This window comes from Oculina patagonica, chromosome 2, assembly GCF_052425735.1.
Source record: "Oculina patagonica isolate OP01 chromosome 2, crgOcupat, whole genome shotgun sequence".
Lineage (NCBI taxonomy): Eukaryota > Metazoa > Cnidaria > Anthozoa > Scleractinia > Oculinidae > Oculina > Oculina patagonica.
In genome coordinates, this window is record NC_135759.1 from 33,048,819 (window position 1) to 33,064,356 (window position 15,538).

Below are 15,538 nucleotides of genomic sequence, written 5' to 3' on the forward strand. Positions count from 1 at the left end.
TCTTCAACGAAAAATCGACAAAAATAGACCTTACTCCACGATAAAAACACGAGCACACTTACTTCAAAAGTTGAAATGCAGTTTTATTTGATACGTATTCCTAAATTTCTGTAGTTTGTGTTAAAATTGTACAGAAAAAGAGGCGGGAAATTAGCCATCTTGCCTTGTTTCGCGGCTTGGTGGACGAGTCAGTTTATTTATGACCAGAGGTATTACTTTCTACAAGCACGTCCATCATGTAAAAATCTCGATGATTTGGTAAGTGCAGAATGCAATATGGAACAATTGAAAGTATGATGTTTTATATATGTTCGTGTTTATTTGCTTTACTTTACTTTCGGAAAAACTGTTCACAGGCTACTTGTATTCTTTCCTAGGTGTTCCTTACGTTAATCTTTGCAAACGTAACACGACACTTTTGTTCGTTTGTAACAAAATACTTTTGTTTTCCTTGAAAATGCCGTAACATGAAACTCTTGTTTTTTGTTTGTTTTACGGCGACATCGATGACATTTGTTTAATTTAATTAAGTTACGGTTTAAACTGCACGAAAGACGATTCTCAAAACTAAAGAACAAATCTATTAAAAAAACATCTTTTTCGAAAGGGTTTTTAAAACGCAGTACAGCTAGGATATTTGTTTCCTGGTTATCAGGTGTTCACGCTGAAAATCCCGGTGCAAGTTTTTGCATACCTAATTACGATTTACGAAAGCGCTGTGAACACGTCACACGCTCACTCAAGCATGAAGCCGAGAAGCACGTAGTGTGAAGATTTCTTTCAAGAAATGTCGGAACCGTCACGAAAGCATGTTCAAACACTAAAGCGGCAGAGGTTTTACAAAATAAAACGGAGGTTAGTTCAACTGATGGAGAACAAATAAAAGGAAAGGAAGTGACGGATGTAACATGATATTCTTGTTTTTTTCTCGCAGATCGCTGTGATGCCTTTTAAGTCTAATTAAATTAACGCCACGGATTCTACAGGAATTCAACCGCATTGAAAAGCACACCACGTTAGGCTTTAATACAAAATTTCTAAACACGTCACTGTTATTTTAATTTTCGATAGCTTGAATTTCAGTTTGTTATTGAAACAGCAAACGAGATACTTTTGTTTTTGTCAAAAACATGTAACATACTTTTGTTTTTGTCGAAAACGGATGTAACATGATGTCTATGGTAACGTGATTTATTTTCTGCAAAGAAGGCGACATTGATTATAACACAGATGTTATCAGGTTATCAATTAATTATGAGATGCTAGATCACCTTTTCTAAGAAAACAGCATTGCCATATCAAGAATTATTTCACATGATCTGCTATGACGCCTTACTGTCTAATTCAATTAATTTGTGGTTTTAACTTGGGGCCACGGAGTCTACACGAATCCTTCTGCAGAAGAAAAACGCAATGTTCGTGATGAAGACTGATCTGCGCATGCGTTTAGCACAAAGTATTTTTTTCCAGAAAGAATTGTACCACAAGGAGAGCATAGTGCTTTCTGAAACAAATATATACCTTGAGTTCTTCAATTGTAAGTATCGTAATGGACTCCCCGATTTACCAAGGGCACACGGTCAGGTGCTCTCCATCCCCTCCCCCCTTTACAGAAATAATTAATTAATTGATATTAATTAATTAATTAATTGGTGATTAAAAGTTTACACCGCGTTAGCGGTTTAGTGGCTTAGTGGTTTAGTGGTTTAGTGGTTTAGTGGTTTAGGGGTTTAGCAAACGCCAACCCACCAAACCATCACAATAGTGCATTCTGCACTAAAAATGACCAAACGGAAGCCATTTTTGTCTGTTTGTGAACGCAAACACAGCCTTGTCTGCCTTGTTGGAGATTTCAAAATGTTGGAAAGCTATCGGCTTGTAGATAGTGTAGATTATTTTAAAGTGGAAAGTAAAAGGTAACCCTTATTTTGAATAATCATACTCGCCAAACCGGGCGAGTGATCCGTGATTTGTACTCGCCCGACTGTTTTCACACTCGCCTGGGCGAGTGGGCGAGCGCTAATTTCCAACCCTGCTTACACAGGCCAATTGCAGAAATGGCTGTTTACTGAATATCACATTCTCGTCCCCATAGCCCTTTCGTTTCTCTTAGCCGGCTGGGTCTTGGCACGAGGAAACAAAGGGCTCTGGGGACACAGGATTTCCAGTCCTAGATTCTAGGACTTCTGGTCTTCATGTATGCAGTCACGACGTTTCAAAAGAATGTATGAGAGAGTCGTTACATTTTCGACTTCCCTTTAGGAATTCATTGTTCCAAACAGCCAATCAAAAAAATTCGAATTAATTCAAAAATCCTATGTCCCCAGAGCCCACCGTTTTCTCGTGCCAAATCGGCTAAGAGAAACGAAAGGGCTAACCTAAGGGGTAACCGTAAAAAGATCCAAAGGAATTTTGTTCCCCAACATAAAGCTCTGACTACGTCATCGCTTAAAAACAACTCACTGCCGAAACTCAGGACAAAAGAAAATCAACTCATTCATTCATTCATTCCTTTCAATACAATCACTTTGTTTTCTTGATGTTGACAGCAGTGGAGCCATAAACAAGTACAAATCCAAGGTAAAGGACCTCATTTGACTTGCACAAAGAATATAACTTTCAACAATGCAGTTATTTCAGATCTTCCTGTAAACTTTTTTTGGGCACAATTTAACAGAATACAGACAACTTAAGAGGAGGTTATGCAAAGAATATGTCAGAAGAAAATTCTCTCTCACTGGCTTTTCCTTGCATTTCATTCAACTCACATTTTGTCTTAGGACACCCCTCTTGCTCCCCCAGAGTATACAGATGGACGGACGGTTGTTAGCGAGCTAACAGTACCATTGTACACTGTACCACCAACTCGTTAACCACTGTAAACGAAAGAATGAACGAAAGTTCTCGTATCTGGACAAACATCCCTTCTGCTCGCTTAGTGCAGCATTTCACACTTTGTGTAAGCTGCACAAAAATCAGGGCAATGTCAGGGGAATGTTACCTCAGCCTGCCTGAGCTGGGTTATGAGATTCTCTGACCAATATACCAATTTTCAGGCCTTGACTACATTGTGAGACAAACAAGAATACTTGAACCACTACCACCTTTTTCATGACATAAACCTGAAAAAAATATGGGCGCACAACCCTACCGTTGATTTGTCGACACAAGGGTCGCTCAAGCAAGTTGCATGCTACACAAACCATCTCACCTTTCTAACAAGGTGCATCAAAGAACCTCATTGTCTCAAAAGATCTACAAGTTTTGACTGCAAGTTACAACTAAGGGTACATGCAGAGTTGCTGAACTTGCATCCATGAGATTCCTAAGGGAAAGGATCAGACTGACACAGAAGGTCAAAGGAAATGCAAAGGGAGAAATAGAATCCACAGAAGAGAGCATAACATCCACTCTCTCAAAAGAGGAGGCTAACAGAATACCAGAACAGATCAAGATCAACACCCAGTGAGTCTTAACACCACCAAAGACAGACAAAAGCAGAAGTTTGAGAAACTTATGCGCAAAAAATAGGCAGCTGTGTCACAAGCCGATACACTGTCTGTTGACACAACTAATTGGGCTATAAATTTATCTTTTAGGTCCTTTAGCAACACCGAGATAGCCCTGCTAAAGAAAGTACTAAACTTTGCAGTAACTTCTAAGAACGTCCCTGCCACAGAGATTATCACCAAGGTCAAATCAGCCAGTGTAAGCCTATGCACACTGATAAATACCACCCTCAACCAGAAAAACATGGTATTTTTTAGTGTCTTTATGATCGCACAAATCGTTGTAACAAAACCTCCCTTATTTGCAGGGAGAATAATCATCTGTCATCTGCTCTTGTTTCAAATGGTTATCCTTTGTCTTTCTTGCAGAAAATTATGCAGACCAAAAAACCGAGTTCAAATCCATTGCGTATTTACCTTACATCAAAGGTTTGTCCGAACAATTTTGCTGCTGGCTTCAACAACAAGATGTATGTGCTGTTTTCAAGTCAGAAACAACACTAAGATCACACCTAGTACAGCCAAAAGATACTGTAAACCCAACTGAACAAGACAGCTTGGTTTTACCTGTGAATGCGGCTTGGTTTCCCTGTGAATGTGGCAAAGTTAACATTGGCAAGACTTGAAGACCTATCCAAGACAGAATCAAGGAGCACAACTGCATCCTACTCACCTGTACCAAGACCCCTGCCATTTCAGGGCGTGTCCACAACACCTGACACTACCCGCACTGGAATGAGGTAAAGTTTATTGATTGTGGCCCTCATTGGTACACTCACAAGGTCAAACAGGCCATTCACCTTATAAGACTTCACCCTCACAACATCAACATGGATCGTGGAATTGTAATTCCAGAAGCATAGATGCCCATAATCAAGAAACACAACAACAGGAGAACTGTGAGACCCAGCGAACTGCCAAGGGAACTCACAGGAACAGTGAGGATCGATATGCACCAATCACAGCTGTTGAAAACCAACCAGTCGGAGGTTACGCATTAGCAGTCGAAACATAATGATTCACATCACAAGTGACTACATCGCAAGACAAATGAGAATACTTTATTATAAGGAAACAAAGTTCTAAAAGGTGGCACAGCAGAGCTGCAGTTGCTCAATGCATAAATTTATGGTCAATAAAGATTTGCACACATCCAATGCAACCCTAAGTGAGACTACCACCACTTTACATGAAGGAGTTGATTGAGTGCTGATTACTTAACAAGCCAAAACCTGACTTCTGATATGTCAGATGCAGGCATTACAAATTTCACTTGTAGTTTGGAGACAGTTTGACTTCTCCTCTTTTTTGACACTTTTTGCGTGCCCATGACAGTTGGATGCTTGTCTTAAACCTGGTTTTCATATGATCGCAGACAATTGCAGATGAACACAAAATCACAGGTTAAACTCATAACCAGTAGATGAGCTTGGGAATTGTGCCCTAGGTAAGATGGAGACACGAATGCTTCTAGCGAATGCGAAGGTATCCATGGCAACTCTGAGAAAAACTACCAGGCACCGTCACACTGATAGCATCAGTAGGAAAACTCATCAACCAAATATTTAACAAATCAAATGCGTACCTATTGAAAGGGTGAGAGTGGGAGCAGAAAAGAATGGTTTAAATCGAGCAGAGGGCAACACAAATAAATGAACGTCTACACATGGGCCTTCTCCCACAGGCTCCTGAGATCTCTCGTAGGGCACATACTAGGGCAACGCATGGCAAGAATACGCAAGGAATCACTTCAGCAAGATCTGCTCAAAGGCCAGTAATCCGCAACAATCTGCAGCAAGCAAATGTTAAAATGCAGGTCATCAGGCCTACAGCTAGAAGCTCCTGAGCTCCCCTGTAGGTCACGTAGGTTGACTCACGGCAAGAATCAAGAATCTGCAAGGATTTGCTTCAGCAAGATCAGCTCAAAGGCAATTAATCTGCAATGATCCGTAGAGAGCAAATGATCTGTAATGATTAGCATGTAAATGACCCAGAAAATGCAGGTCACAGGGCACACAGAAAGCTCCTGAGATCCTTCATAGGTAAGGTAGGTCAAGTCGTGGTAAGAATTGGCAAAGTATTGCTTCAGGAAGATCCACACAAAAGGGGCGCTCAGCAGAGAGCAAATGATCTGCAATGATCAGCATGTAAAGGCAATGATCTGCAATTATCTGCAATGAAAAGCCTTGGGGATTGTTAATAAAATTTGAATTGTGTTGGATTGCATATAAAAGAACCAGAAAATGCTAGTCATGGGGCAAACAGTAGGCACCTGAGATCCCCCATAGGTCATGTATGCCAAAGAGGGAGACTGCTGACCCCACTAGCTTGAAAGTAATTTTGCACTTGCCTATTGAATGTGATAGACCAGGCTGCACGAGAAATGGTAACAGGCTTAAACAGCTGCAATAATAATCATTAATTTTACATCACCCAGTGGTATGCCAGGCTGCACAAGGATGAGGATAGGATCAGAAGGGGTATGGTACCGATTGTATTCATTTGCCTACAATATACAACAAACAGGAGTGTATGCAAGGAGGAAGCAAGGCGTCGCGAGGCACCCCTGCTACCCTGAGGGAAGCGAGCAGGATGACGGCTGAGTAGGCAAGCACACTGTTTTCAGAGCTTTGCAAAAAGTGCAAATGCAAGAAGCCAGCTTCCATGGCACATGTAGTCTCAGCTATACAGGTGATGCCATCTTATGCAGTTGACCAGGCAGTGAGAGTGACAGGATCTGGATATGAGCAATGACATTGTGGTTAGCCTGTGGTGTCCAATAGGCATTGGCAGCATGAACAATCTGATCTGGCAGCAAGCTACAGGGCTGGGCACAGGGCCAGGCAGCCTTAGTGATGTACAACTGGAAATGAGAAAAGCTGGTCAAGCTGGCCTGCTGTGCCCACAATGTCAGGTCACCTAAGAAACCAAATCCCGGAACTGGGCGTGATATTGACATGCTCCAATGATCAGGCCAAGAAAAACCAGCAACAGGATCCAGGAGTAGTCAACAAAGTTAGCCTGCTGTTAGATAACTATTCAAAGTGGCTACGAGCCACTAAACTCGGAAAATTTATTATGAAACAAGAATCGAAAACAACAAACTGACAAATAGAAATGTGCTAAAACAAATGATGTTTAACTTTCCACAATTCAGTTCACTTCACTTAGTTTCATTGTCATCTAGCTGCTTATCGAGAGCAGGCCGAAAGGGCAAGTGATAGAGTTCCCATCGGTTGCAAATTGTTTTCTTTCTTTTTATTTTTCCTTTTTGTTTTTGAAGGTTAGGCAAAATAATAATATCATTAGAAAAAATAAGTTTTGGTCTATTTCAAGAAAACTGACATTAATACAATATTTCGGCTGGTAGTTAAGCATGCATGTACCGTATTTATTCGGCTATTAGCCGAAACCCTAGACTTTTAGTTTTTGGAACCAGTTAAACTGACAAAAAATAAACCCAAATCACTCAGCTATAAGCTAGACCCAATTTTTCCTTCAAGCTATAAAACAGTCCACATGCAGCGAATCAACATATCGTTAAATTACAACTATGTAATTGAAAAACAACAAATCACTGACAAAGAATGAATTTACTGAATAGAACCGTACACAAGCGTGACAAAACATTCACCTGAGTTCAGAATCCCATCTCAAACAATCACGCATTCTTCAGAAGAATTAAGCAGTTATCGATCATCATGCCAAAAGTTACTGGTTTTATAACAACGAAACGTTCAAGTTGAAAGTTGTTGCCGAGGTAGAAACAGTTCAGAACAACTGCAAAATTGCCAATGAATACGGGATGATTCCTGATGATTCAGTGAATCTTCAGTTCGTCGCAATTCGCCAGCGAAAAGATCAAGCAGGTCAAGCGGGTGAACTTTAAATGTCACCAAAACCAAACATGTGCTGTTACCAGTATTTGTCGAGTATCCTCAATTCAATCCAACTTTTCTGAAGTGGTTTCTTTTAGCAGAGAAGTCGTGGTATTTTTAAGTTTTCGCTTTTGAACAAAAATATTACATGCAGCCGATTTCTGTCAGATCGTGTTACAATGTTTACCAAGCGCGTGAGAACGACCGCTTCTGATTGGCCAGTTTCTGGTGTCGCGACAACTAGTCAAATAGATCGATTCCTTCTTGACCCTTCTTCTCTTGAAAAGTCACGTTAGCAGTGACTCTGCAAATTAACTAAACTTAAAGAAAGGAACAGAAGGAAAGGAACAGAAACAGTCTCAGGCAGAAATAATTATTGTAGAAGAGATTGCGAGGACATTGTTTACGACATGCGGGATTTCGAATTCCCTCGTCAGTTCAAAAGACGATCTCATACGCAAACAAAACAAATAATATTCCAGTGCGAGCTGATGGAGGACGAGTTCCAGCCTAAATAGCGAAGAAAAGACGAATAAAAACTTCATTCCTAACGTTGCTTCATTAAACCAAATGGCTTTTAAGGAGCCGCCACTAAAATAAAAGGTAATGACCAAGAATATATACAAACGCTTGTTAATTTTCGTTTGTTGATGACCGCTCGGCTTATAGATGAATATTTCATTCAAATTGAACTCTTTTCTAGTACCATCTAATTTTTTTTCGGAAATACTCGGCGATAAATCGAACCCCAAATTTTGTTGAATTTTAACCAGTTCTCAGTAAGATTTGGTGAAAATATATCGTCTTTGTGTACTTCATATATGCGCATGCGTTCAGCACAAAATTCCGTGTGCTTGGGTCTACGCCTGGAAGAATGCATACCACAAGGAGAACATTTGGTTTTCAGAAACAAATATATAGCCTTTGTGTACTTCATATAAAGTAACACGGATAAAGTACGCATTTTAGCCAACCCCCTACCCGCTTCACAAGATTAATTGATTAATTCAATTTGATATTAATTAATTAATTCAATTAAAATGTTTACAGGAATCGAGTGAAGGAGGGAAGGAGGGAAGGAGTGAAATCGGGCCCGCTCACCAAAACTCGGAATTTTCCGAGTTAAAAATGGCCCAAAGGCAGCACACACCATGTAATCAAGGAATGAGCAACAGTTTTAGCTTGCTGTCTTCAAAAGGCCAGACATCTGTAGCAACATGATCCGAGAGCAGGACGCAAGTTTAGCCAGCTTTATCCAAAGGCCAAGCACCATCAGCAGCGCCAAAACTGACATTTGAGATAGACAGTAGACAGGGCAGGACAAGAGGCATGATCCAAGAACTGACCTCTTGGACAGCCAATAGAACACACTGCATCCCAAAGGGCAGGCAGAATGAACATCACAACCAAACACTACTGTGCCTGATATGTCAGAACTGCTCAAAAGAGTGTAACCAGATCTGATGGCATTTTTCAGCATAAGGTGCTCAGGCTAGGCAGATGAAATGGCAGGATTGAAGGCTGAAAACAAGATTGTTTGTAGTACCCTGTTGCCTCTAATAGGCCTCCATGTGTGATGACTTTCAGGTCTTGAGGCCTTGAGAATAATCTTTAACATAGGTGGTTTGTATCCCGTAGGCCATGTTAGGCAGCATCAGGCTTTTGGTTCTGAAGCCTTTCAGAACAGGTTGTTGTTAATGCAACAGCCTGTCACAGCAATATCAAAATCATATATGTATGTGTTGAAATCTACACATCACCAGAATTAAGAGTGATTGAGATTAAATTCTATCAGTACAACTGTAGATCCAGAGTCCGACCACTAGTCCAGTCCAAATTCCGTTCCGGCTATCTTCTAACAGCCAAACAAAAACAATATGGCGACCACACACTTTCGTTCTGTGAGTTATAAGGAAGGCAAAAAGTAGATTCTGGCGAATATGCATGCCCCATGAAATGCGAGCCATAGTTGGAAGGCCAAATAACCAAGGTCTCGGCACTTTGCAGACAAGCAGAGACAGATGGCACTCGATGCCATGCTCTGACAATAACATGCCAGCGTAGAAAGAAAGAACACCCACGGTTCAAGAGTTAACATCTACTTCAGATCCAATGTAGAGGAATCATCAAACAGGCAGGTAGGCCAGAAAGCCGAGGTACTCCACACGCCAGGATCAAACCAAAATTGCAAGCTGAACTTACAAGCCACCTCATAGCAGCCTGTGGATAGGACGCCCCTGAAAAGGAAACGCTAGATCCGGCAGAGGATGATCGCCACTAATGAGCTCAGGCAACGTTTTCTGTCGTTAAGGTAAGTCGTAGTAATCGTATCACTGAAGCCAAAAAGCAGTATTGAAGGAAGTGCACTAAAGGTGATATAAAAACATAGATGTACATCCACTCATTCCCATAAAATTCTGGTCAACAACACATCAACAACCACCTTAGAGATGAGACGGATTAGGCAAAAAGGAGATGAGCAACATAAGAATGGAGCATTAATAATCTGTTATGGTGTAACTCGAGCAGACAGCCACACAAATAACTGCACGTCTGCACATGGCTAAAACGGTAAGTGTTATGCTCCCACATACCCAATCCCCATAACTGCTGCAGTGCACCGCTAACCAGCATTGGTTTGAGTCTAACTTAGCCTAAATTTCATTTGCCACATAACTTACTAAACTGTGTGATTGAAGACTGTTTCCATGATCGCAAATAATCACAGACGACTGCAAAAGTGTTGAATGATGGGATCGATTATCAATATTATGGGATACATTTCGTTCCCAATGGAACTCAATTGTGTTTCCATGTGATTGCAGGGAATAGAACTTGGTTCTATTTTCTGCGATTGTTTGTAATCATCTGCGATCCATCGCAGACGATCACAATGGATCGCAAATGATTGCAGCTGTGTTTTCCATATGATCCCAGAATGCAGAACCTACAACTGTGGGATCGTCTGCGATCCATTGCAATCATCTGCGATCATATGGAAACCAGGCTTTAAATTGCATTCCTTTGTGAGGATTTGGAACAGGATTTGTGACACAAGATCACTCGGATCATGGTGCATCAAAGGAATGGAATTTTAGTACATTCACGTACGATAATTTACCAATAAGATAGAAGACCACAGAAAGCATTCAAAACAACCTAAACGCATGACAAAAGGGCAAACTCCTGTACAGCAACTCTCTTGCTGTTGTGAACTGTATCGTGGTTCATACAGGTTTCATAACTTTTTATTCAAGGACTTTTCCAGGACTTTTCAACGACTTCTAGCGAACATTCAACGAGTCTGTTTTGTCAATATTACATAGTTAAGCCAACAAACTTATACTGCCAAGTGCAAATAATGTCCTACATGATACAAAACCAAATGACGAAAATGTCACTGGCTGTCCACTTCCAATTCCACTGCTGTTTTTGTGTCTTTCACTTTTATGTGTGATTTCAAGGCACTCTTGCACATGTTTGAAATGTCAACGACTCAATCACAGCATCTGTACAAGGACTTTTTTATGCCACCTTTAAATGTGCAGTCACCCAGCCTTTGGGGGGGGGGGGGGGGCAGAACACTATATGCTTGTTACACAACAAATCTACCTTGGATTGGGAAAAACTGCTGCTCAATCTGAATCAAATTAAAGTTTTCGATAAATTTGAAGTTTTTCAAGAACACATTTGAAGTTGTAGGTTTATACTTCATGTCAGCTGGCTTGATAAGAAACATACTCTGACATGTCCAATGGAAAAAGAATTGGCAAATCTTTATTGAAGCACTCAAAGAATTTCTGAATTATTTCATCCAATCAAAACCTAGCGTGAACTATCACGAGTATCCGAAAGCAATTGCACATACAAAAACGTCATGTTGCTTAGCAACTTCCAGGACAGAAACCACAGGCTAAGTCCCTTCTCAGAGAAATGATGTCGCCATCCACTAGCACTTGTTCCCCCAAATGCAGTAACTATGGAGCTTTAGCAATGACCACTGGGACGCCGAGGACAACGCCTGGTGCAAAATGAATTTACATTTTACTCTAGAATCTTGCGATTATCCAGAGGTTTTCAGTGTATCTATCGGTTTAGGAACTAGCTCCAGCTGAATATGTAAAGAAAGCGTTCATTCCCAGATAGAAATACGGAAATTTAGCTGTCATTGTTCACGTTCTCCAATATATGCAAAACTTGGTCATTTTATGTTGTTGTTTCGCAGAGAACGGCCAAGAAATGTACCAGGATTTAAAACGCACGTGCAGAGCTATTATTTGGCTTATTAACTGCGCTGCGCAGCGCAGTTCTTGCTCTGTACGTTGTTTATTATTTTTTGTTTTTGTTGGTGAGTAGACCCAGACCTCCACTCGGTCACGCTTCAGATCACGCGATGTTATTTATTTATTTGATTTTCTTATTTTTTGTCTTAACAAAGAAATTTAAGTGTGAAATATTCGTTTTTGAAGCGTTTGACTTGTGGAAAATAGCAAATTTCCACGCTTTCAAAGAGAAATATAATTCAGCGGGCCAGAATCTGTAAATAAATACGATTACGTTGGTGTCAAAGAATGTGCTGACTTTCGATTGGCTAGACCTCGAGTCAAGTAATGTTTAAAAGCTATTATCTGCTACCTTTCAAATCTTTGCGAATCCTTTGGTCTTTAGTTAACAAATTTATTGAGAAGTATTTCTCTTTTAAGGGTAATCTATTTTTTTTGCCTGTGTCATTGAAAGGATTTTAGAGATATGAAGAAAAATTCCCTTCACAAACATGCCCTGACTTGTACCGCTTTTGTCATTTGGTATGCTAGGGAAATACCCTCTGTGCTAAAAGAGGTTTCATTGTCTGTGTGTGGGAATTCGGCCAGAATTTGCATTTACAAATACAAATCCTCTCCCCACGGGGGCTTTTCAGAGACAATGAAAAAAAAATTAATTTAATAAATTGGCTATAAAAATTATTTACATATGTAAGAATAATTCTTAATCGGGGCTGGAACAAGTCAACCATGAAATGTCACACAAAGTTAAAGAGGTTCAAAAATAATACTAACAGTATAGAAACTGTGAAACATTGTCACTGGGCCAGTTTTCAGTTTTTATGCATTTGGGGAATACTGTCGAAATTCTAACGGATACTTACGTTCCTGGCGTGAAGCCAGACGTAGTTATGAATTGATCTTGCAGACCCAGGGACAGTTGTTGTAAACTTTCGCCCGAAAAATCCTGTCGTCCCGATAAGCGATTTGTTGGTTTCACGGATCAGGATCATGGGAATTAAATTTGGCCAGTATTAGCATATAAGAAAAATATCTAATTGCGGATGGAACTAGCCAACCATGAAATGTCACACAAGGTGTTTTCAATTTCTAACCATTTTGTTTGTCAGTCAACATTGCTTGACGCAGATAAAAGGGATGGGGGAAGGAGGTGCATTTTCCCCCACATGGCTCCCCTAGAGTGGTCACGTGACCAGCGCAGTTTTTAACTCTAAGAGCTTCTTGTTAAAACTTTTGTTTGGTGATGTTCTCGTTCACGTCGACGTCGTGGTTTGCTAAAGCTCCCTACTAAGAACACTTCCCTTACCTAATCTTTCAATTTCATCCGTTAAAAGATCCTCCATGTCTTCTTCCTCAGCAAGATCAAGAGGCAATTCCCCCTCATTATTAACAGCTGCTACATCTGCTCCATGGTCAATTAAACATCTGTGAATAAATACAACAAAAATATCATCAGTCATTAGTAGAATTAACTGAGCTACCGTGCACTATCAGCCATTAGTGTGCAGTTACTGAAGGTCGACTACAAAATTGCGACTTTTTCTCATTTCTACAAAGTGTCAAAGAAGTTTAGAAATTTAACTGGAAAGCTCAATTAAAGAGAAGTCTAGAAGAAGGACATTCACCATTACACAAAGCATCAAAATTGTCAAATGAACTGATGAGCATTCAAATAACAATTCAATCCATGCGTGATTTCGCTAAAGCAGACGTCTAACACTAGTTCATATGTAGAGAAATAATTGGAAACGAGTTATAATTCTATTAAAACAATTAGATTACTTGCTCTTAATTTCTATGAGGTGACACTTGATGAGGTCTTAAGCCTCAAAACTCGAGCTCATAATCTAATTGATCAATAGTGACTGTGCAGTGACAAAAGGCCCTTAGGCTGCCCCATGTCACACTATTGTGCAAGCTATTATGTTACGCCTGATGAATCACGTTCATGAATGCACAAGTGGATACTACAGGACTTCGCCAACATTTTTGTTTTGCAAAAACTTGTAACAAGGATCTCAGCTGTGTTCAAAATGGCAGCTAGTGGAATTTCTCCATCTCACTCTGGGAGAAAATTTTCACAATTATAGTAATTGCAATAGTGTGTTTCCAATAGTATCACTACTAAATACTATTCAAATAGTCAAACAACCTCAATAGCCACCATTACAAATTCTATAGAATTGAAGATAATGCAAAATTATTATTAGCCACTCTTGAAGCAAAGCAGTCTTTAAAACCTTCAGAAGACTCATATTTTTAAATTAATCCCTGGTTCAAACAGACTTCAGTTCTTGCAGTATCATCGAATCAACTTTTTGAGATGAAAATTTTTTTTTTCTCAACTTGTTTCAGGGTTGTCCTTTTTGGTCAGAGTCCGGATATTTTTGCCACCTCCATCACCAGCGACTGAAAGAATCTTTGCTGTCAAGAATTTTTGGTGTTTGACATAAATCAGGGTTGCCACTCACTAGAACCCAAAAAATTCCCTGACTTTTCACTGACCTCAAAACAATTTTCACTGACCTTAAATAATGTGAATTAACAAATAATCCCAACCTTTTTAACTTATTCGTAGGATAAGTTGTTGTGTGTGGTGGCATTTGTGGACATTAAATTGCGTGGACGGAAATTAAACTGTAATTAAATTGCTTAACCGGAAATTAAATTCAGTCTGGCTCGCAATGCATGCTGGATCCATGTTCTCTGCATGGCGGCCATTTTTGATGGGGGATTCTGTGTCCAGCTGTTTTGCCGTCCTTTTGGACTTTTGGGTGAGTAACAATTGTTTTCTTGTGGTCTAAATAGCTGAGCTCTAAGGCATACAGCGCAAATATCAATCTAGCAGCCAACAGTCAAACTGAAACCTTAATAGAATTCCCAGTTCGATCGGCTTCGATCTGCCTTGACGGTCGCGCTGCAATCAATTGCTAGACTATCAAACTGTGAAATAATACCGCATCTAAATACAAAAGAAAACCTCTTTATAAATGGGTATCAGTCACATTATTTCATTTATAGACGTTATGAAGTATTAAGTCCAAGTTGTACTTCATTGCTCGTAAGGTTTGCTTATTGATTTGTCAATGACAGGGACATGCGAAGTCGAAGTCTTGGATTTCAGTAGTTCTAAAATGTTAATAGAATGCAATACTGAACATTCTTGGCATGCTTTAATATTTGAGTAATATGTCAAGGCAAGGAACTTGGGCGGATGGAATTTAAATTATAATTCAAGCAGTTCTTCGTTCTCATAGTTTGAGAATCAACTCTGCACAATCAATTGCAATATTTTTTTCTCCCATTATTATTGCAGATGAAAACTGGATGGCATGTTTCAGTCACTTAGAAAAGTCAAGGGATATAATCTCGAAACAAAGTCAAATAAGATGTCCAGGAAATTAATTAATAGTCCCAACACTCTTCTTAGTGAAACAAATCTTATTTTGAGATTTTCATAGAGGAAAACAAATTAAGCCAATGAAGATGAAGTAAATATACTTTGTCATCCTTACTGTTGCTGTTGCTAAAATTCAATAATGCCAATTAAGGTAAAAACTGTGTGTTTTATGATCCTCACAAGACTGCTCTATTCCTTGAAATGTTTTTCTATTGCTGTTGATGACCACAAGGATTTTTGGGATCAAAGAGGACAAAGAAATTTAGTCAATGATGATAAAGAACTTAATATACTGACTTTGTCATCCTCAGTGTTGTTGTTATTGTATAATTTAGTTATTCTTGCAATCAAAGGGGACAAAGACATAAGGTTTATAATTAAAGATAAATAACTTAATATGCTCTCATTCGCACTGAATGGATGTAATTTTATTTATAGATAAATGTATGTTATTTTATTCATCGCAAG

General features: G+C 39.6%; 1 protein-coding gene and 1 long non-coding RNA gene across 5 annotated transcripts in view; one reads left to right on the forward strand and one right to left on the reverse strand.

Moving 5' to 3' along the window:
- Positions 1 to 15,538, reverse strand: part of LOC144644244 (uncharacterized) — a 41,077-nt gene that overhangs the window by 15,450 nt on the left and 10,089 nt on the right. For all 4 annotated transcript variants that reach the window (XM_078503695.1, XM_078503694.1, XM_078503693.1 and 1 more), the window contains exon 3: positions 12,977 to 13,095. In XM_078503695.1, the coding sequence (XP_078359821.1) occupies positions 12,977 to 13,095 (119 nt within the window). The remainder of the gene's footprint in view (positions 1 to 12,976; positions 13,096 to 15,538) is intronic.
- Positions 14,237 to 15,527, forward strand: LOC144642005 (uncharacterized). The gene is made up of 2 exons (XR_013568672.1): positions 14,237 to 14,444; positions 14,987 to 15,527. It is a non-coding gene; the product is annotated as an uncharacterized LOC144642005 (long non-coding RNA).